This window comes from Plecotus auritus (genome assembly GCF_963455305.1).
Source record: "Plecotus auritus genome assembly, chromosome: 11".
NCBI classification, from domain to species: domain Eukaryota; kingdom Metazoa; phylum Chordata; class Mammalia; order Chiroptera; family Vespertilionidae; genus Plecotus; species Plecotus auritus.
Window position 1 is genome coordinate 12,887,892 of NC_137777.1, and position 17,874 is coordinate 12,905,765.

At 37.8% G+C, this 17,874-nt stretch overlaps 1 protein-coding gene across 3 annotated transcripts in view; it reads left to right on the forward strand.

Annotated features, from left to right (window-relative positions):
- VPS13B (vacuolar protein sorting 13 homolog B) overlaps positions 1 to 17,874 on the forward strand; it is a 635,560-nt gene that overhangs the window by 411,972 nt on the left and 205,714 nt on the right. For all 3 annotated transcript variants that reach the window (XR_013959339.1, XM_080646974.1, XM_080646975.1), the window contains exon 34: positions 17,075 to 17,759. Coding sequence is in view for 2 of the 3 variants with exons in the window: in XM_080646974.1 (XP_080503100.1) it covers positions 17,075 to 17,759 (685 nt within the window). In the remaining variant the exon portion in view is untranslated. The remainder of the gene's footprint in view (positions 1 to 17,074; positions 17,760 to 17,874) is intronic.

The following is a 17,874-nucleotide window of genomic DNA, read 5'->3' on the forward strand; positions in this document are numbered from 1 at the left end:
CAAAATATATGCCTATATTGATGAAGGCTCTCTTTGGGAAGCCATCTGTCTGAAATCTGTAGTAATAAAATAAAACAAAAACTCCCTAGGCCCTTAGATAGTCATAGTGGTTTCTATAGCTTTACTCCTTTCTCCTCCTTTTTCCTTATTGTTTTAGTCATTTATTTACAAAGCACCACTAGGTATGTAGCAGTGAACAAAATTAACTAGTTCCAACAATGATGGGTCTTGCCATCTAATAAGGAGACATATTAACAACAACAAGCATTAGAGATTTCAAATTGTGGTAAGTGCTTTGAAAGAAACAAATAAGGTTCTGAGATAGAGATTCTGTAGGTTATGATTTTAAAATAAGCACTGGAATTATATTGCCAGTGTCCAAATCCCAGGTTCACCATTTACTAGCTATGTGATTTTGAGCAAGTTAACTTCTCTAGGCCTCAGTTTCTGTATCTTAAAATGGGGATAATAATAGTATTTACTTTATAGAATTGTTCTGAGGAGTAAATGAATTGATATAGGAAAGTGCCTAACATCTAAGTGTACGTAGAAAAATGCTTGACCAATCTAAACATCCAATAATTGTTATCTGTGCGTTGGTGTCATTGCTTTGAATCCGCTAGTTAGGTTATCTTTGTTGCCATCTTAACCACCATCATCACTGTCATCCACTTACCTCACTTCATATACATTCTTTGTTCACAGGACTTACAGAAACTGATGTTGTGTGGTTCTGGACTCAAGAATCCTATAATCTACTTAAGAGATAGCACATAAGGATGAAAAGAAAATAGCAATAGAAGGTAACATATGCAAAGTACAAGATAAGGGATAAAGATAGTGTCCTATAGGATTGTAGGGGAGAGAGAAGTTATTGTGGGCTTATAAAGGGAAGGCTTAATAGAGGAAATGGATTCTTAAGAAGGAGGGCATTCCAGGCTGGGAGAACAGCATGAGTGACAATGTGGAGGCAAGAAGGTGATTGTGAAGTTCCGTAACGGAGAATTTGACAAGAGGAGTGGTGAGGGATTGGTTAGAGAAGAGCTCCCAGAATTATTGGTTAAATTATACAATAGGAAGTGGTCTGCCATGACCAGATTCTGAGCTAAGGTGGTCAGATAAGATTTTTCTCATTCATCTCCTGAAGCCCACTACTTCATACATTGCTTTCTTTCACATCCCCTCATTGTCATCTTGCCAGTTGCTTTCTAACTGGTGGTGCTACCTACAATCTCTGCTCTCTCTTCCTCTACTCCTACTGCACATTTTCCTCATATCGAATTTTCTCAAGCACCATTTTGTAATCTGCTTGCTAAGAATGTTCTTATAGTTTTCCATTGTCTAAAGCAGTAGATCTCAAACATTAGTGTGAATAAAGATTACCGGGAGTTTGTTACAAGTGCAAGTCGTCAGGTCTCACCTTCAGGTAAGACACTCTTGGCATGGGGCCTGAGAATCTGTTTTAACAAGTGCTTTAGGGATTCTGATATAGGTGGTCAACAGGCTCTGCTCTGAGGAAGACTCGCATAAAACTAAGAATTCAAGTTTCTTATCCTGCTACCTAGAATCTTCCTTTATCCTGCCTTTCCAACTTCATCTTTCACTGTTCTCATCAATACATCCTCTGTTTGAGCCAAATAGGACATTTCCTTTTCCATACACTTATACATGCTCTTTTTTTTTTCTTTGTCTTTTGTCCCTTTTTCATTTATGTGTCTCCCTCAACCTCAGTGTTCTTACTGCTGTTTCAACAAGTACAAATTCTAGCTTCTTTCAGTCTTGATTCAGATGTGCCTGAAAGCACCTTTAGTCAATAAGTATCTTAAATTTAGAAGGCAGACTTCAAGTTTAATCCTTATATCTACTCCCTCACCAAGGGACCTAAATGAGTACCTTGTAAATTATTCAGTTCATTTGTTCCTTCCTTAATTCCTTCTTTAAATATTTACTGAGCGCCAACTATGAACCAAACACTGTTCTGAGTGCTGGTGATTAAGTAGAAAAATAGGAAACACTCAAAAAGTCTGTTTTCATGGACCTTACATTCAATTGGGACAAATGTCTGTAAGTAAATATTAAAAGTGTTTTAAGAAGAGTAAACTGACAGTGCTATATGTGATAAGTTGGGAAAGGAAAAGACCAGTGAAAGAAGCTAATTAAGGAACTCTTGAACTAGCCAGTATAAAGTGGAAAGGGCCAATAAGAGTAGAAAATACAAAGTAAACAGTAGGAATAATTAATGAAATGAAAGAATAATCATTCTTTCATCAGTACTTGGTAGGACCAAGAAGGTATATTTAACATTTGAGTCTTTTGAGAAGGAACAAATAAATAAAATGTTAAGGTTTAGAGGTGGTATTTTGGGGGGAAATATTTTTAAATGTTATGAAGATCTTTTAGATGTGTGATACTGATAATAAGACATCCAAATAGAAATGCTCAATAGCAATTAGAAATTTGGAGGTCTTGTAAGAGCCCAGCCTTCTCCAATTCAACGTATGAATATTGTTTAAATTTCAGCTGTCCCAAGGCCAAAATCCTCCCAAGAAATATTCTACGTCTCACTCATTTGATTTTCTAGGGATGTGGCAAGACTCCATGTCTTGGCTTCATTTCTCTATTCTCCACGTGTTTGCCTAGAATGAGGTCCAGGCCCAACCCCAAAAAATACCTCTAATTATAGCTCTCCCTTAAATAGTTCTTAGCTGATTGGGGGTTTGGCTTGCTGGAGGAACAAGGAAGACATTATAATTGCACTAGAGAATCCTTTAAAATTAGGTATGGTGGTGACTGTCATCATCTCCCTATGTGAGGATCACTGTGGTCATGTATGTTTCTTGGGAAAACAGGCAAAGTTTGGAAAGGCAGAATGTTATAGAATTAGCTAACACATAGATGGGTTGAGATGCTGCTTGCATATCCTGGAAAATCATCTTTCTCCATTTTTGTAGTTGCTCATGCCAAAAACTCAAATTATTTTTGACTCTTATTCTGCTCTCATAATACCCAATATCCATCATCAAATGTGTGTGTGTGTGTGTGTGACATATTATATTGTCAACATAGTACAGTTCTACCAGGTTTTATTGAAATTTGCAGGTATTGCTTTTTTTTTTTTTCTTTTTTAACAAATTAAAGGTTTTTGGAAACCCTGTATTAACAAGTCTATCAGCACCATATTTCTAACAGCATTTGCTTACTTCATGTCTCTGTGTCACAATTTGGTAATTCTCCCAATATTTTAAACATTTTCATTATTAGATTTGGTATGGTATGGTGGTCTATAACCGGTGAGCTTTGATGTCACTATTGTAATAGTTTTGGCAAACTAAATTGACAAGTGTATGTGCTCTGACTGTTGCACCAACCTGTTAATCCCCTGTCTTTCTTGCTCTCCTTGGGCCTCCCTATTCCCTGAGACACAACAATATTGAAATTAGGTCAGATAACAATGCTACCGTGATCTTTAAGTGTTCAAGTGAAAGGAAGAGTCACACATCTCTCACTTTATATCAAAAGCTAGAAATGGTTAAGCTTAGTGGGAAGGCATGGTGAAAGCCAATATGGGCTGAAAGCTAATTCTCTTGTGCCAAACAGCCAATTTTTGAATGCAAAGTAAAAGTTCTTGAAGAAAATTAAAAATGCTACTCCAGTGAGGACACAAATGATAACAAAGCAAAACAGCCTTGTTGCTGATATGGAGAAAGTTTAAATTGTCCGGATAGATCAAAGCAGTCATAACATTCCCTTAAGCCAAAGCTGAATCCAGAGCAAGGCTCTAACTCTCTTAAATTCTATGAAGGCTGAAAGAGATGAGGAAGCTGCAGAAGCAAAGTTTAAAGCTAGCAAGGGATGGTTCATGAGGTTTAAGAAAAGAAACCATCTCCATAACATAAAATTGCAAGGTGAAGCAGCAAATGCTGATGTAGGAACTAGAACAAGTTATCCATAACAAGCTAAAATAACTAATAAAGGTAACTACATGAAATAACAGATTTTCAATGTACATGAAATAGCCGATTGGAAGAAGATGCCATCTAGGACTTTCATAGCTGGAGAAGTCAATGCCTGTTTTCAAAGGACAGGCTGGCTCTCTTGTTGGGAGCTAATGTAGCTAGTGACTTTAAGTTAAAGCTCATTTACCATTCCAAAAAATCCTAGTGCCCTTGAGAATTACGCTGAATCTATTCTGCCTGCGCTCTATAAATGGGACAATTTTAGAACTGCAATTTTAAGAACTGCTTAGAAGAGAGATTTCTTTCAAAATATTACTTCTCATTGACAATGCACATGGTCACCCAAGAGCTCTGATGGAGATGTGCAATGAGAGTAAAGTTGTTTTCATGCCTGTTAACACAACAGCCATTCTGTAGCTCATGGATCAAAAAGTAATTTTGACTTTCAAGTCTTATTATTGAAGAAATACATTTAAGGCTTAGCTGCATAGGTAGTGATTCCTCTAATGGATTTGGGCAAAGTAAATTGAAAACTTTCTGAAAAGCGTTCACCATTCCAGATGCCATCAAGAACATTCATGATTTATGTGAAGAGGTCAAAATATCAACACTAATAGGAGTTTGTAAGAAATTGGTTTTAACCTACAAGGAGGACTTTGAGGGGTTCAAGATTCTCAGTGGAAGAACTAACTGTAGATGTGGTGGAAATAGTAAGAGAACAGGAATTATAAGTTGAGCTGGAGATGTGACTCAGTTACTGCAATCTCATGACCAAAGTTTCACAGCTGAGGAGTTGCTTCTTACGGATGAGCAAAGAAAGTTTCTTGAGATGGAATCCACTCCTGTGAAGTTGATGTGAAGATTGTTGAAAGACAACAAAGGACTTTGAATATTGCATAAACTGAGTTAATAGAGCAGCCTTGGGGTTCGAGAGGATTGACCTCAATTCTGAAAGAAGTTCAGTGGGTAAAATGCTAGCAAACAGCATTACTTGCTACAGAGAAATTGCTCATGAAAGGAAGGGACACAGTGTGGCAAACTTCATTGTTTCCTTGACCATTTTGCATTTCAGTTCCATTGCACTGTTAAGGTATTGATATGACTCACAGAGGATCCTTATGTAGCTTTAGTTCAGTTTGGATTTGATCTGTCATCATGAAGTTAAAGGATAGCCAATAAGAACTGTCACCCCATCCTTTAGCAGTCACCGCCCTGGTCAGCAGTCATTAACATCAAGCTATGATCCTTAACAGCAAAAAGATTCCAACTTGCTGAAGGCTCAGATGATGGTTATCATTTTTAGCAATAAAGTATTTTTAATTAAATTTATTGGATTAACATTGGTTAATAAGATCACATAGATTTCAATGTACATTACTATGATACGTGATCTGTACATTACATTGTGTGCCCACAACCCAAAGTCAAATCATCTATCACCATACGTGTTTTAATTAAGTTATGTACATTCATTATAGAAAATGCTATTGCACACTTAAAGTGCAAACATAACTTTTATATGCACTAGAATATCAAAAAAAATCATATACTCACTTTATTGTGATATTTATTTTATTGTGGTGATCTGGAACGAAACCATAGTATCTCTGAGTTATGCCTGTAGATGCTCAATAAGAGTTTGTTGAATGAAAGATGTGAAATAAAATTTTATATCACATTTTGCTCAGTAGTTTTGACATTGGCTTTTTTTTCAAGAAGCTCCATAAATATTTTATGCCAATAAAATTATTGTAGCTAAAGTCCACACATTAACCATACTTGACTGAATGTTACCTTAAAAATAAAGGGATGAGGGGAAGAAGGAGGGTGTAAAGGGGGAATAACTGGTGATAGAAGGAGATTTTATTTGGGGTAGTGAATACACAATACAATGTACAGATGATGTGTTATAGAATTGTACTCCTGAAACATACATGATTTTATAAACCTATGTCACTTTAATAAATTCAATAAAAGGAAAAATAATAATATCATTTGAAAATAGAAACTTTAGCCCTGGCTGGGTAGCTCAGTTGGTTGGAGCATATCCCATACACCATACACCAAAAGGTTGAGAGTTTGATTCCTGTTTAGGGCACATATCTAGGGTATCTAGGGTGCAGGTTTGATCCCTGGTTGGAGTGCATATGGAGGCAGCAGATCTCTCTCTCTCTCTCTCTCTCTCTCTCTCTCTCTCTCTCTCTCTCTCTCTTCTTTCTTTCCCTTCCTATCTCCTTCCCTTTCTCCCTTCCTCTCTCTCCAAAATCAATGAAAAAGCATGTCCTCAGGTGAGGATTTAAAAACAACAACTTTATTCTTTAACTCGTTTGGAGAGAGGTAAGTGTTAAAGGCTAAGAACACTTTAATGGTGCTAATTTGGTAATACTGTTGTGAATGTGATCTAAAATTTAGCAATAACAAGAGGCATTCTGATAAGGTCATCTAGTAAGCATATACCAGCTATGATTAAAATTTATTTTCTAATTCATAGTTTTTTGAGAAAGAGTTCTCAGGTGTGTCCATACTTTGTTACTGTTTTAATGTTTTAGAGATGATGTTTGATAGTTGGGAAGAGATAATCTACATTCTCTGACTTTGAATCTTTTATTCAAAGTAGTCCCACAAGACCAAGAATATTCTTAAAGTGTAGGTTGGATTACCTTCATTAATATACAGAAAGTTACATTCTTAGAGCAATTACATGGGACATATCAGCATATGAAAATGTACTGATGTTGTAGGGCTAGCCAACTGGGGCTGTTGTTATAAACATTTACCTGATTTAAAGAATACTGCTCAGTTCTAAGAATTGAAGTGAGAGATTGATAGAATCAAAGCGGTTTTTGTGCAGTAGCAAAGAACAACAAAGTCCTTCTAATAGAAAAGAAGAATTGTTTACAGGGCGCAAACAAGTGTTTCTCTTTGACATCTTGACCATTTGCATTTCAAGTCCATTGCATCATTAGGGTATTGATAACATGTAACAGACAGTTATTATATAGTTTTAGTTCAGTTTGGCTTTATTTGATCAGCTATCACAAAGTTAAAGGTAGCAAAACTGGTACAACCACTATGGAAAATAGTATGGAGTTTCCTCAAATAATTAAAAATGGAACTGCTATTTGACCCAGTGATCCCACTTCTATAAATATATCCTAAGAAGCCTAAAACACCAGTCAGAAAGAATATATGCACCCGTTTGTTCATAGCAGTGCAATTTACAATAGCCAATATCTGGAAACAGCCCTAGTGCCCAACAGTAGATGGATGGATTAGAAAGCTGTGGTACATTTATCCAATGGAACACTATGCAGCTGTAAAAGAGAAGGATCTCTTCCCCTTTGAGACAACATGGAGGGACCTGGAGAGTATTACGCTAAGCAAAATGAGCCAGTCAGAAAAAGACAGTGTCACACGATCTCATATGTGGAATCTAATGAACAAAATAAACTGACGAACAAAATAGGTCCAGAGACATAAAAGCATGGAATCTCAGAGAGAAGGGGTTAGGGGCAGGAAGAGATTAACCAAAGAACTTACATGCATAAATGCATAACCCATGGACAGACAATAGAGCTGTGAAGGCCTAGGGAGGGGGAGGAGTGAGGTGGAGGGTTTCTGTGGGGGACAAACGGGGAACATGTTTTCAAAAATAAAAATAAATTTATAAATATGTATATACACACACATATACATATAAAAGTTTGTCACTCTATTCCATAAATTACTCATGTCTTGAACTTCAGTAAATCAGATGCATAGTAGAAAATACTGAGATTCAGGTTTTCCTGGTAAAGACTCTACAGTTAATTGAACAGGTTTGTTTATACTTAGTAAATAGAGTATAAAATAATATTAGCTCAATATTATTTGGCCAGGGAAACTAACTACTGGATAAAGTTAATTATGGATATACTTAAACCATTTTCATTATTATTGAATATTAGGAGAAAATTCATTTTAAAAGCATGCTCTTGCTTTATGTCCATAAACCCTACAGTTTCTTTAAAGGAGCATATGTAATTTGAGAGATAAAATAATCAAATAGGGATTTGTATGAATTTTTATTGATAGAAATTTATCCAAGTTCAACTTTAATTTTCTTATCAGAAAATCAGGGTCATAGTTTCGAGGCAAAGGCCCCCCTGGAATCGTTAATGAGCGTATTCCTCTGCATTGCTGCAGAAACGGAATGCACTTCTCTGTGACTTACAGAGAACGCGTAGGCTCGATAAACTTTCATCTCTTCAGGGTCAGGGCTGATTCAATCTTACGGCAAGTTTATGAGAGTGGCTGATGTGATACAGTTGTTTCTAGTAAAATCAGACTAGCCCTAAGGAGCCAGTCTAAGTCAGTCCCTGAGTAAAACTCTATGAGAAACAGACTGCGACGCAGACGCAATTGTAAACGCTGATATAATGAGGACTTGCAGCTGATTTCATCCTATTGAAAATCTTTAAGCAGCCATGGGACAAAATGGTTTCCACATTGACATCAGCGGCATGAACTTTGGATTTCATCAGTACAGAGAGTGGTTACCTTGTACACACAGTAGCCACTTCTTAAGAATCAACATCATGGCCATTTCAAAGCAAGTTCTCATTTCTCATGTAGAGGCATTGGTTTTGATTAAGATCCCGAAGTTCCCAGAATGTGTGAAGTTTTATAAAAAAACAAAAACAAAAAAAGAAACTGAATCCATTACAAAAAGCAAACAAGTCAAACAAACTTGGAAGTTAGGATAAATCAATTAGCTCTAGTCTCCTTGAACAAAAATGACCAACCTATTCCCATTTAATACATAGAAAAAGAGCGGGAGGGAGAATGAGAACTTTTTCTGGGTTAAGACCTTGTATGCGAAATTTCGCCTGGAATTGATTTTTTTTCCCCTCATAAATTTAGAAGCCCCTGAAATAAGCGTATGCTGTGAAATCATATACCATACATGTGTAAAAGAACAGACACAAAAGTCTAAAGGGCAACGCTGCAGATAAAGTCACAATAAATAGGATTTAAACTTCCTCGTGTGGGTAGGTTGGTGCGTATACACTTTCTGTTGTTCGGTTTATCACATTGAAACAGACACTGATAATGATCTAGGTATTATAGACAGTTTAGCACCAGCACGGGTGCCTTTTCATAATTTTCAACTTAAATCAGAACAATAGGCCCAACACAGACTGCGATAAAACACAACCTTGCCCGAACCATCTCCATGCTGCTTTCATTGCAGTTGGCACTGCTCTGGGAATGGGAATATTTGAATTGATACTTAGCAGGCAGTAGTGGCCTCAGACTGTTACTTCAAAGAGCCGGAAAGTGACTTCATGAAAGGGAAAACTTGAAACTAGTGTTCTTTGCCGTTCTATCTGTTAAGCAGTGATGGGTATCATTAGTTCTGCTCTTTTGCATAATTACTGCAGTATTGTGAAAACTTTCTTTGCCTTCCGACTGGGAACAATTATATTATGTGGGATCTTGTATAACATTTGGCTTCGAGAAGTAAAGTATAAAAAGCCCTTGTTTTCTAGCACTCCATATCTGTGGTACCCACGTGCATAGAGTGCTTGTTTAAGTTTGTTTTTCAGTGAAAAAAATAAGGTGAATTGGTTACACTTGAAGGAGATATTGCATATCAAAGTCAATTTATTCTTTATAATTTTTATTTAATTTAATGTGCTTAGATAAACTCTACTCAGCACCCTCCCTGAGTTGCTATGGTATAAAATGTATAAAAATGATAAAATTTTATGAGGAGTAATGCTAACAACACTGAAAATTCAAGGCTTAAAATATACTTTTGTTGTTTGCTTGATTAAATTAATTCATCAAGTTGAAATTATTCCTGATTGTTACAGCAATTTGCTGTTTATCTCAAGCTTCCAGTGTAGACTGTCTGTGTTAAAAACCGAATTTCTAAGAGGTACCGCCAGAAGAGTATGTTCGCAAATGTTTAAACAGCGAGGCACATATTTTTTCAAGTTTGTAAAAATTTTTCTTTGTAATTTTAGTATGTAAAACCATTGAAATACTGCACCCATTTTTTTATTGTATTTGGTTTTGTAAGATAGACAAAATTTTACTGCTTTGAAAACACTACTACATTTTAGCAAGGGCAGTAAAATTAGAATAAATATCACAGTGACACACAGATGTGATTGTCACTTTGATCTTGTGGTTTCACACTTGACTTTCATAATTTATAAGATGTTTAAATACTCTCATGATTGGTACAAGATATTTCGATAAGATTAAAGTATAACTATTGCATGTTGGAAATATTACTTCAGTGTTGCTGTTATATAATCATAATTATGATAAGAAGGTAAAAATATGTTGATATGTTTATGTTTGGTGTATGGTTAATGTTTTCTTAAAAAGACAAGGAAAATTTTTTTTAAATAATGTGACTTAATATATTGAAATAGATTCTGAATTACCCTTTCTTGTCAGCCATCAAAACAAAAATTGGATTTATTTTAGTCCTTGTTAATTCTCAAGTGGTTGGTTTCCACATATTTTTCTTTAAAAATTTAAGTATCCATTTATTTGCAGCATTTTTATTAATGAGGCCGACTTTTGACTGTGCTCATAAAAAGGTCAATATGGCCAAACAAGAAGTTTCAATCCATCAAGGTTATATTTCTCCACTCCAAAATGCTACTGGAGAAATGATTTGAAATTAGTTTAATGCATCCTTTGATCTTGTCACATATTCAAGTGTGGTTTCACCAGCACTCCTAAGATACTGTGGCTCTTCCTGGACTCCAGGGCGAGCTAATAAACTTGCCCATCTCAATACATTAAAAGGAGGAACTCACTCCGGTGCCCTGGCTACTAGGACACCTTTCAGCACCTTTTCCAAGGTGGCTTGTATCCGTACCCTGTATACACTGGGAAAGGATGGGAAAATGCGCTGAAATGATCTAAGAAGTAAACTATCAACTTGACATGTTTTCCTAGCTATTGAAAACCTTCTCTTATTGAAACCCATTGATAGTGAAACTGTAGAATTCCTGTGATTTGAGTACCATCTGGTTGTGCTCAAGGCTTTAAAGCTGTTATCTCCGCATAAAATTTCGGAGTCCTATACTTTTTTCTTCACCAAACTATCCATTTTTAAGCCACAAATATTTTTCCAGCTCTTTCAGATTTTATCTAAAAGTATATTTTAACAGTATTTAAATAGTTCTTGAACAATAACAATTTATCTTGAGAGATGACATGCTGTGTTTTTTCATTTTATTTTAATTAGCCATTGTGGAACCAAATTCCATTTTGTTTTAGTCTTTTGAATATTGTTTAATTATAGTTATCTTGCCAGATATCTTAAAGGTTATTTTACCAATACAGTTTCATTTAACATAACGCATATGGAATCAATAGCCAGTTTCCTAAAGTGAATGCTTGGAAAATCTTACATTCATATGTTAAGAGTACACATCCTTTCCTCATTAGTTGGAAAGTACAGGGATTTTGGCACAGGTTCTGTGTGGAAGCATTGTGCAGCTTTTATATGGATTTTGTTTTTAGCCTTTGATGACACTGTTTAGAATAGGAAGTATCTAATAAGTAAAGCATTTTGTCTCAAGTGCTGCCAGTGTGTTTAATATATGCCTGGAGGTCTGAAACATTATCTTCTTCACTACAGTAATATGCATTTAATTCTCTGAAAGCAGAAGGTCGAACTTTTAAAAGGGACACAAAGTACATTTTCAAACAGAATAATTCGAAACATATGGAAGAGGGGACCAGAGTAATGTACAGTTGGTTTTTATGGTTTAATCATGATCATGTTAATGCACACCAGTAGCTAATTAAAGAAAACTTTTATTGTTCATTTTAAATGAGTTAGGTAAAGAGTGGGAGAGCTGATGTAACAACACTACCCAGAGATAGGAGTGTCTGCTGCATTCACTAACAGCAAGCCAGTATGCTATTTTTGACAGCTTAAATTATTAGTCCCCTTGGACAATAATAAAGCAACAGTTATTTTCAGAGTTATTGCATTGTGAACTTTTCTTTTTCCACAAAGGAATAGTAAATTGATGCCCAGGTTTAGGGCGTAGCACAAAAAATTAATTGTAAACTTTTCTCAGTAGCAGCCCAGGTACTCTTCAATGTAATAGGTGAGTCTACAGTAGACTGGTGACAATCCAGTGGATTTGTAAATGTCTCAGAAATCACCATCTTTCTTATTTCAGTTCTACCAGTAATGTGGAGGCTTAGAAAGATGGAGAAAATCTCGACTTTTAACCCAGTTTTAAGAATTTGGTTCTCTAGTACTGGGAAATTTGGTACCGTTTTTTTTTCCTATAAGAATCTGAGTCTTTCATCTCAGGTCATTGGTTCAAATTCCATTCTGCTCAAGCAGTGACGAGAATTGGTCGCCATCTGATTTCTGTTCAGTAGCCGTGTGACCCGAGCCGATTGCTGCCATCCTGCCCCTGCTGGCTTTAAATCTCAGTCTTGGGCCACTTGACATTCACCAGAGTCTAATGTGGCAGGTCAGTACGTAATAGGGCCGGACACTAAATGTTTTATCTTCACCTACAGGTGGTTGGTTTTGTCCCTATGTTACCACTGATGGGGAACTCTTTCACTTTAAAGAAGGAGAGACTGGATTTTAAATAAAATCTGTAAATAAGAAGAAAATATCATACTCTGTGCATAGAAAGTGCTGTATAGTCTCATAGTAAACTACGGTCACCTTTTCTGATTGAGAGAATAAAAGTAGTTGAGTTCTTATTTTGACTTTGCCATAGAATTTAACCTAAAGGAATATTTCAGTTATGCTGTATACAGATATTTAGTTTGTAATGCCTCAAAACATGGGCAGTAAATCATAGAATACTTATGCACTTCACTATATTATTTTTTCACATATTATTTGAGAGTTCCTAGTCGGCAATCGATTTGGAGGTATATTTTAAATTTTTATAATAGGGATAACTAAAAGATTTAAAATTAAGCTATCATTTTGATAATTGCCTTAATTTTTACTTTACTGAATTTTTAAATTATGTTTATTCAGGTATTCAGTCGGCACACCACAATTATTAAGCTCTACTTTGTGACAGCAGTATGGTGTGTGCTAGGAATACTAATGCATTCTTATCCATAGCCCACTAGATATCTGCTTTTGGAACTATAATTTCTTAAGCCTCAGTTTCCTCATCTGGAAAATGGGGATAACAGTACCCCCTTTAAAGGGTTGTAATACTTAGTGAAGAAAATATTTATAAATGTGCTACGAACACTTAGCAAATAAATATACTGAGTAGTATTTTTCTAATCCTCACCCAAGGATATATTTTTATTGATGAGAAAGAGAGACAGAGAAAGAAAGAGAGAGATAGAGAGAGAGAGAGAGAGAGAGAGAGAGAAACATCAATTTGAAAAAGAAATATCCTCTTGTACACACTCCAACCAGGGATCGAACCTGAAACTGCAACCTTTTGGTGTATAAGACCACACTTCAACCAACCGAGCCACACTGGCCAGAGCTCAGTGGTATTTTACTTTTACCTTTAATTACTCAAGCTCTCTGAGACAAATCACAGTGTAAAAAGTGCTGTAACAATATTAATTTGTGGTAAAAGCAAAGAAGCTGGAGAGACTGGCATCATCTGGAAGGGTTAAGGAAGTCTTCGCAAAGCAAGAGACTCCTTTTTTCACATAGCCTTTATTGAGTGCCTCCTACTTGTGTTCAACATGTTAACTCATTTAACGCTGCAGCAACTCTGGCAGTTGTGTACTAATGTCTTGTATGCGGATGAGGACCCACCAGAGGCTGGTTGGTTGCTTGAAGTTCGATCAGCCCACAAGGTGAAGGATGCAGGTCAGGAAAGAGCCCATGAATATGTCTGGAAAGACCTTAAAGAGTACAGTACATGGAGAAAGCTGTGCCCACATATCCTATACTAGGGACCCAGTGCACGAATTCGTGCACCTTGAAAGGAACAGTGAGCCACAAGGCTGCGGTGGGCACAGGGGTGGGTTTCGGCCCATCCCCCGCGGCCCCCGGTCCCCTCTCTGCTGGCAGCCCTGCTCCTGCTACCTCTGCTCCCACACACTGATGGAGCCGGCCCCGCTCGCACCTGCTGATGGCGAAGAGCGATTGGGGCCGGCGCCAGCAGCAGGCACGAGCTGGGCTGGTGCCGTCAGCAGGTGCGAGCGGCGACTGCTGCCCCGATAGCCCCTCAGGAGCAGGGGGAGGTTGAGAAGCCCTGAGGGGCGATCGGGGCCGGCAGCAGGTGCGAGCGCCAAGTGGGACCACAGTACATGACAGCAAAGAATTTTCAGTAACCACCATAGGCTCGCCCCAATGACAGTGATTGGTGCCCCACCTTGGTCTGATACCCCCACTCACCTGCTCCACCATCCCGCCACAGCCAAAACCCACCATGTTCCATGCTCTGCCACCTGCTGCCAACGCCCGACATTTTCCCCGCGCGCCCCTTGGTGGTCAGTGCATGTTGTAGCAACCAGTTGTCCGGTTGTTCTGCCATTCAGTCTATTTGCATATTAGGGTTTTACATATATAGATAATAAAAGGATAATATGCAAATTGACCTAACTGCAGAACGACTGGTTGCTATGACACATACTGACCACCAACGGGCAGATGCTCAATGTAGGATCTGCCCCCTGGTGGTCAGTGCGCTCCCACAGGGGGAGCGCCGCTCAGCCAGAAGCTGGCTCATGGCTGGTGAGTGCAATGGGAGCCTCTCCTGCCTCTGTGGCAGAGCTAAGGACCCCTCAGGGGTGCTGCCTAAGCTGGCAGGTGGACATCCCCGAGGGGTCCCGGACTGCGAGGGGTGCAGGCGGGGCTGAGGGACCCAACCCCGCCCCCCCGTGCACCAGTGTTGTACACCGAGCCTCTAGTATTTACAGATTAGCAATCATTCATTTATAATCTGCAGTGAAGTTTTTCTCATTAATATTTAATAATTTAATACTTTATCAGAAACTCACATATCATCAAACATTTATGGTTCCTCTCATCAGTGTGCCCGGCACTGCACCAGCTCCTTAGTGATGGCCGGAAGTGAAATTATATGTCCCAGTCCGATTAGCAGTCCTCCATCTGGTAAAGAGACAGAAACAACAGCTGTCCATTTGGGGGTATTTACTATATGCCAGGCACTGTGACTGCCCTCTTTAGCTACATTAACTCTCTGATTCATCAGACTAACCCTTTGAGATAGGATTTGTTATCCCTGTTTTACAGATGAGGTTATGTAGCCTTAGAGAAGTTTGTAATTTGTCTGAACTCATACAATTAGAAAGTGTTGGACTTGACCCCACGTCTGTGTGACTCCAGAGCCTATAAATTGGTTTAATAGGATCTGATACTGCCACAACAAAACATTTGAAGAGAAAATACATCCTTAAAAAGAAGCATAAGTAAACTAAAATCACTAGGAAGGAGAGAACAATTCTCAGACAAGTGTCGTTTGTTATGAGTATTGATGGATATTAAATGTGTGCCAGCTCCAGCCAGCTCAGAAGGGCCACTCCCGACCTGGAAACAGCAAGGCATCCATGGAGTGGTTTAAACAAACTAGTCTCTTCAGAGAACAGGGGGAAATTGTTTTTGTTTCAAATAGCTTGTGCTGGATTTTTCTAACAATAATCTGTATCTCCCTCAACAATGTAAAAATCAATAAATAGTATTTGAAAAAATTTAATGACTGACATTGTTGTCTTGATTTAACAACCCTTTAACATTTTCACAAGCAACTTTTATAATAATTTGTAGCATGTGGAAAAATAATATTATATTTACGAATACCATTAAGGAAGAGCCTTTTAAAGAAAGATAAGCAATACCCAGTCCTTTGGGGAAATTTTTCCTATTACCAGTAGTAATATTAATTTAGAATGGTGTTGGCAATATTCTGTAACCTTAAACTTTTCTTACCATTTCATTTACCTAGCATTTCTACTTCTAGGAGCCTGTCCTGAGGAAATATTATTCGATGTTTGTCATAGATGTTCGTTGTCAAAAATTGAAAACTTGAATGTCTAATTATATGAGAATGGTTAAATAACTTGTTTCTAACACTAAATGAAATATTGTGCAGCCTTTCAAAGTGGCATTTATGAAGAGTATATTAGCTTGGAAAAACATCGGGTTACAAACGTTGTCTCTGCAGTATGATGTTAACCATAAAGGGGTGAGAGGAACCTTTGCACAGGTAGGCAAAAAACTGGGAGAAAATGCACTCAAGAGTTACCATTGGTTATGTTTGGTGCTAAGATGGGGGCTGGGAGGATTGCGGTTTTCCTCAGATTTTCCATGGTTACGTCAATGGAAGAGAAAGTGAAGCACCTAGCTGCCGAGCAGCGTATAGCAGACTGATGGCTGGGACACCTACGAACGTGGACAGAGAACCAGAGGAAGGTCTTGGGGCTGTGCTGCCCGCGTTACCATCGCCGCTGCCGCCGCCAGGTTCTGTTCTCAGAGCGCGTCCTTGATGGAAGGCTCGGAGGATGAGAAGCCTTTTGTGCACCAAGAAAAATCCACCTTCAAGGCCTTTAATTGCTTACATTTTATTTTTACATTTACCACTGTTTCAAGTCATATTGTAGAGCAAAATAAACATTTTGAATGGCATACGTTTACCTTAGTTTACTTTTCTTTGTCTTTCATATCTTTTCCCTATCTTTCTTACTATCCAGAAACCTATAAATCAGTTTTGTAATGACACGGGTAAACAGTGGAAACTGCTATTACCTAACGTGGAATTTCAACCAACCATAATCACGACTTGGAAATAGTTTATTGTACTACTTGGGAAATCACTGTAAAGAATCCTAATTCTTTAAAGAGGCATGTTTTATATATACTACTTTTTTTTAGTCCAAAGAAAGAAAGTCGGACACTCAAAAGTATATTTTAATGTTAGAAATGCAAATTTGATGCTTTTTCTCACATATTTCCTTGGCATTTTAATATGAATAATTTTTTGAATGGGCTCCTCATTTGTTTTTATGATTCTGTTACAAGTTATACTAGACTACCATTTTCTAAACATGTTTATATAACATCCTTTATGTAATAACACTTGGACTGTAACTAGCTTAAAATGTTTTCATGTTTTTCCTTACAGATCTCTAAGCAAGAACAGAAAAAAATGGATACATTTGATGGAAGCGTGGCTGACACCTCATCTCGGTGCAGCGGTGCCCCGGACAGCGGCATTGGCAGTGACAGTGTTAAAATCAGAATAGTGCAAATAGAGCAACACAGTGGTACCAGTCAGCACCGCATCGCCCGTCCCTCTCACCAGTCATCAATTGTAAAAAACCTAAATTTCATTCCCTTTGACATATTTATTACTGCAAGTAGGATCTCACTAATGACATATTCCTGTACGGCCTTACCCAAATCGAAATCTCAAGAACAGAAGGATAATGAAAAAACAGGCAAGAGCTCATTAAATCTCCCAGAAGGTAATTCAGATGTTACTAAATCCAGCGAGGCATGTATTTCCACAGTAACAGCAGAAGATCTCTTAAGCAGCAACGTGTCGACCTCAGGGAAAAAAATAGGGGCCATCTCTCTTGAAAGTCTTCATGCAACTACACGGTCATCTGCGAGACAGGCACTTGGTGTAACTATCGTTCGGCAGCCGGGTCGAAGAGGGGCCGGTAACTTGCAGCTAGAACCCTTTTTACACATTATTGTCTCCCAGCCATCTCTGCTTCTCAGTTGTCACCACCGAAAACAGCGAGTAGAAATGACCATTTTTGATGCTGTGCTTAAAGGGGTAGCCTCCGATTACAAATGTACAGGTAAGAGCCTTCAACTTTTCTGGAGTGATAATAACTGCTATTACGTATTAAGTTTTATTCCCACTTTCAAGATTGATCAGCTGGCAGACCAGACAAGACTTCTTTCTCTACAGAA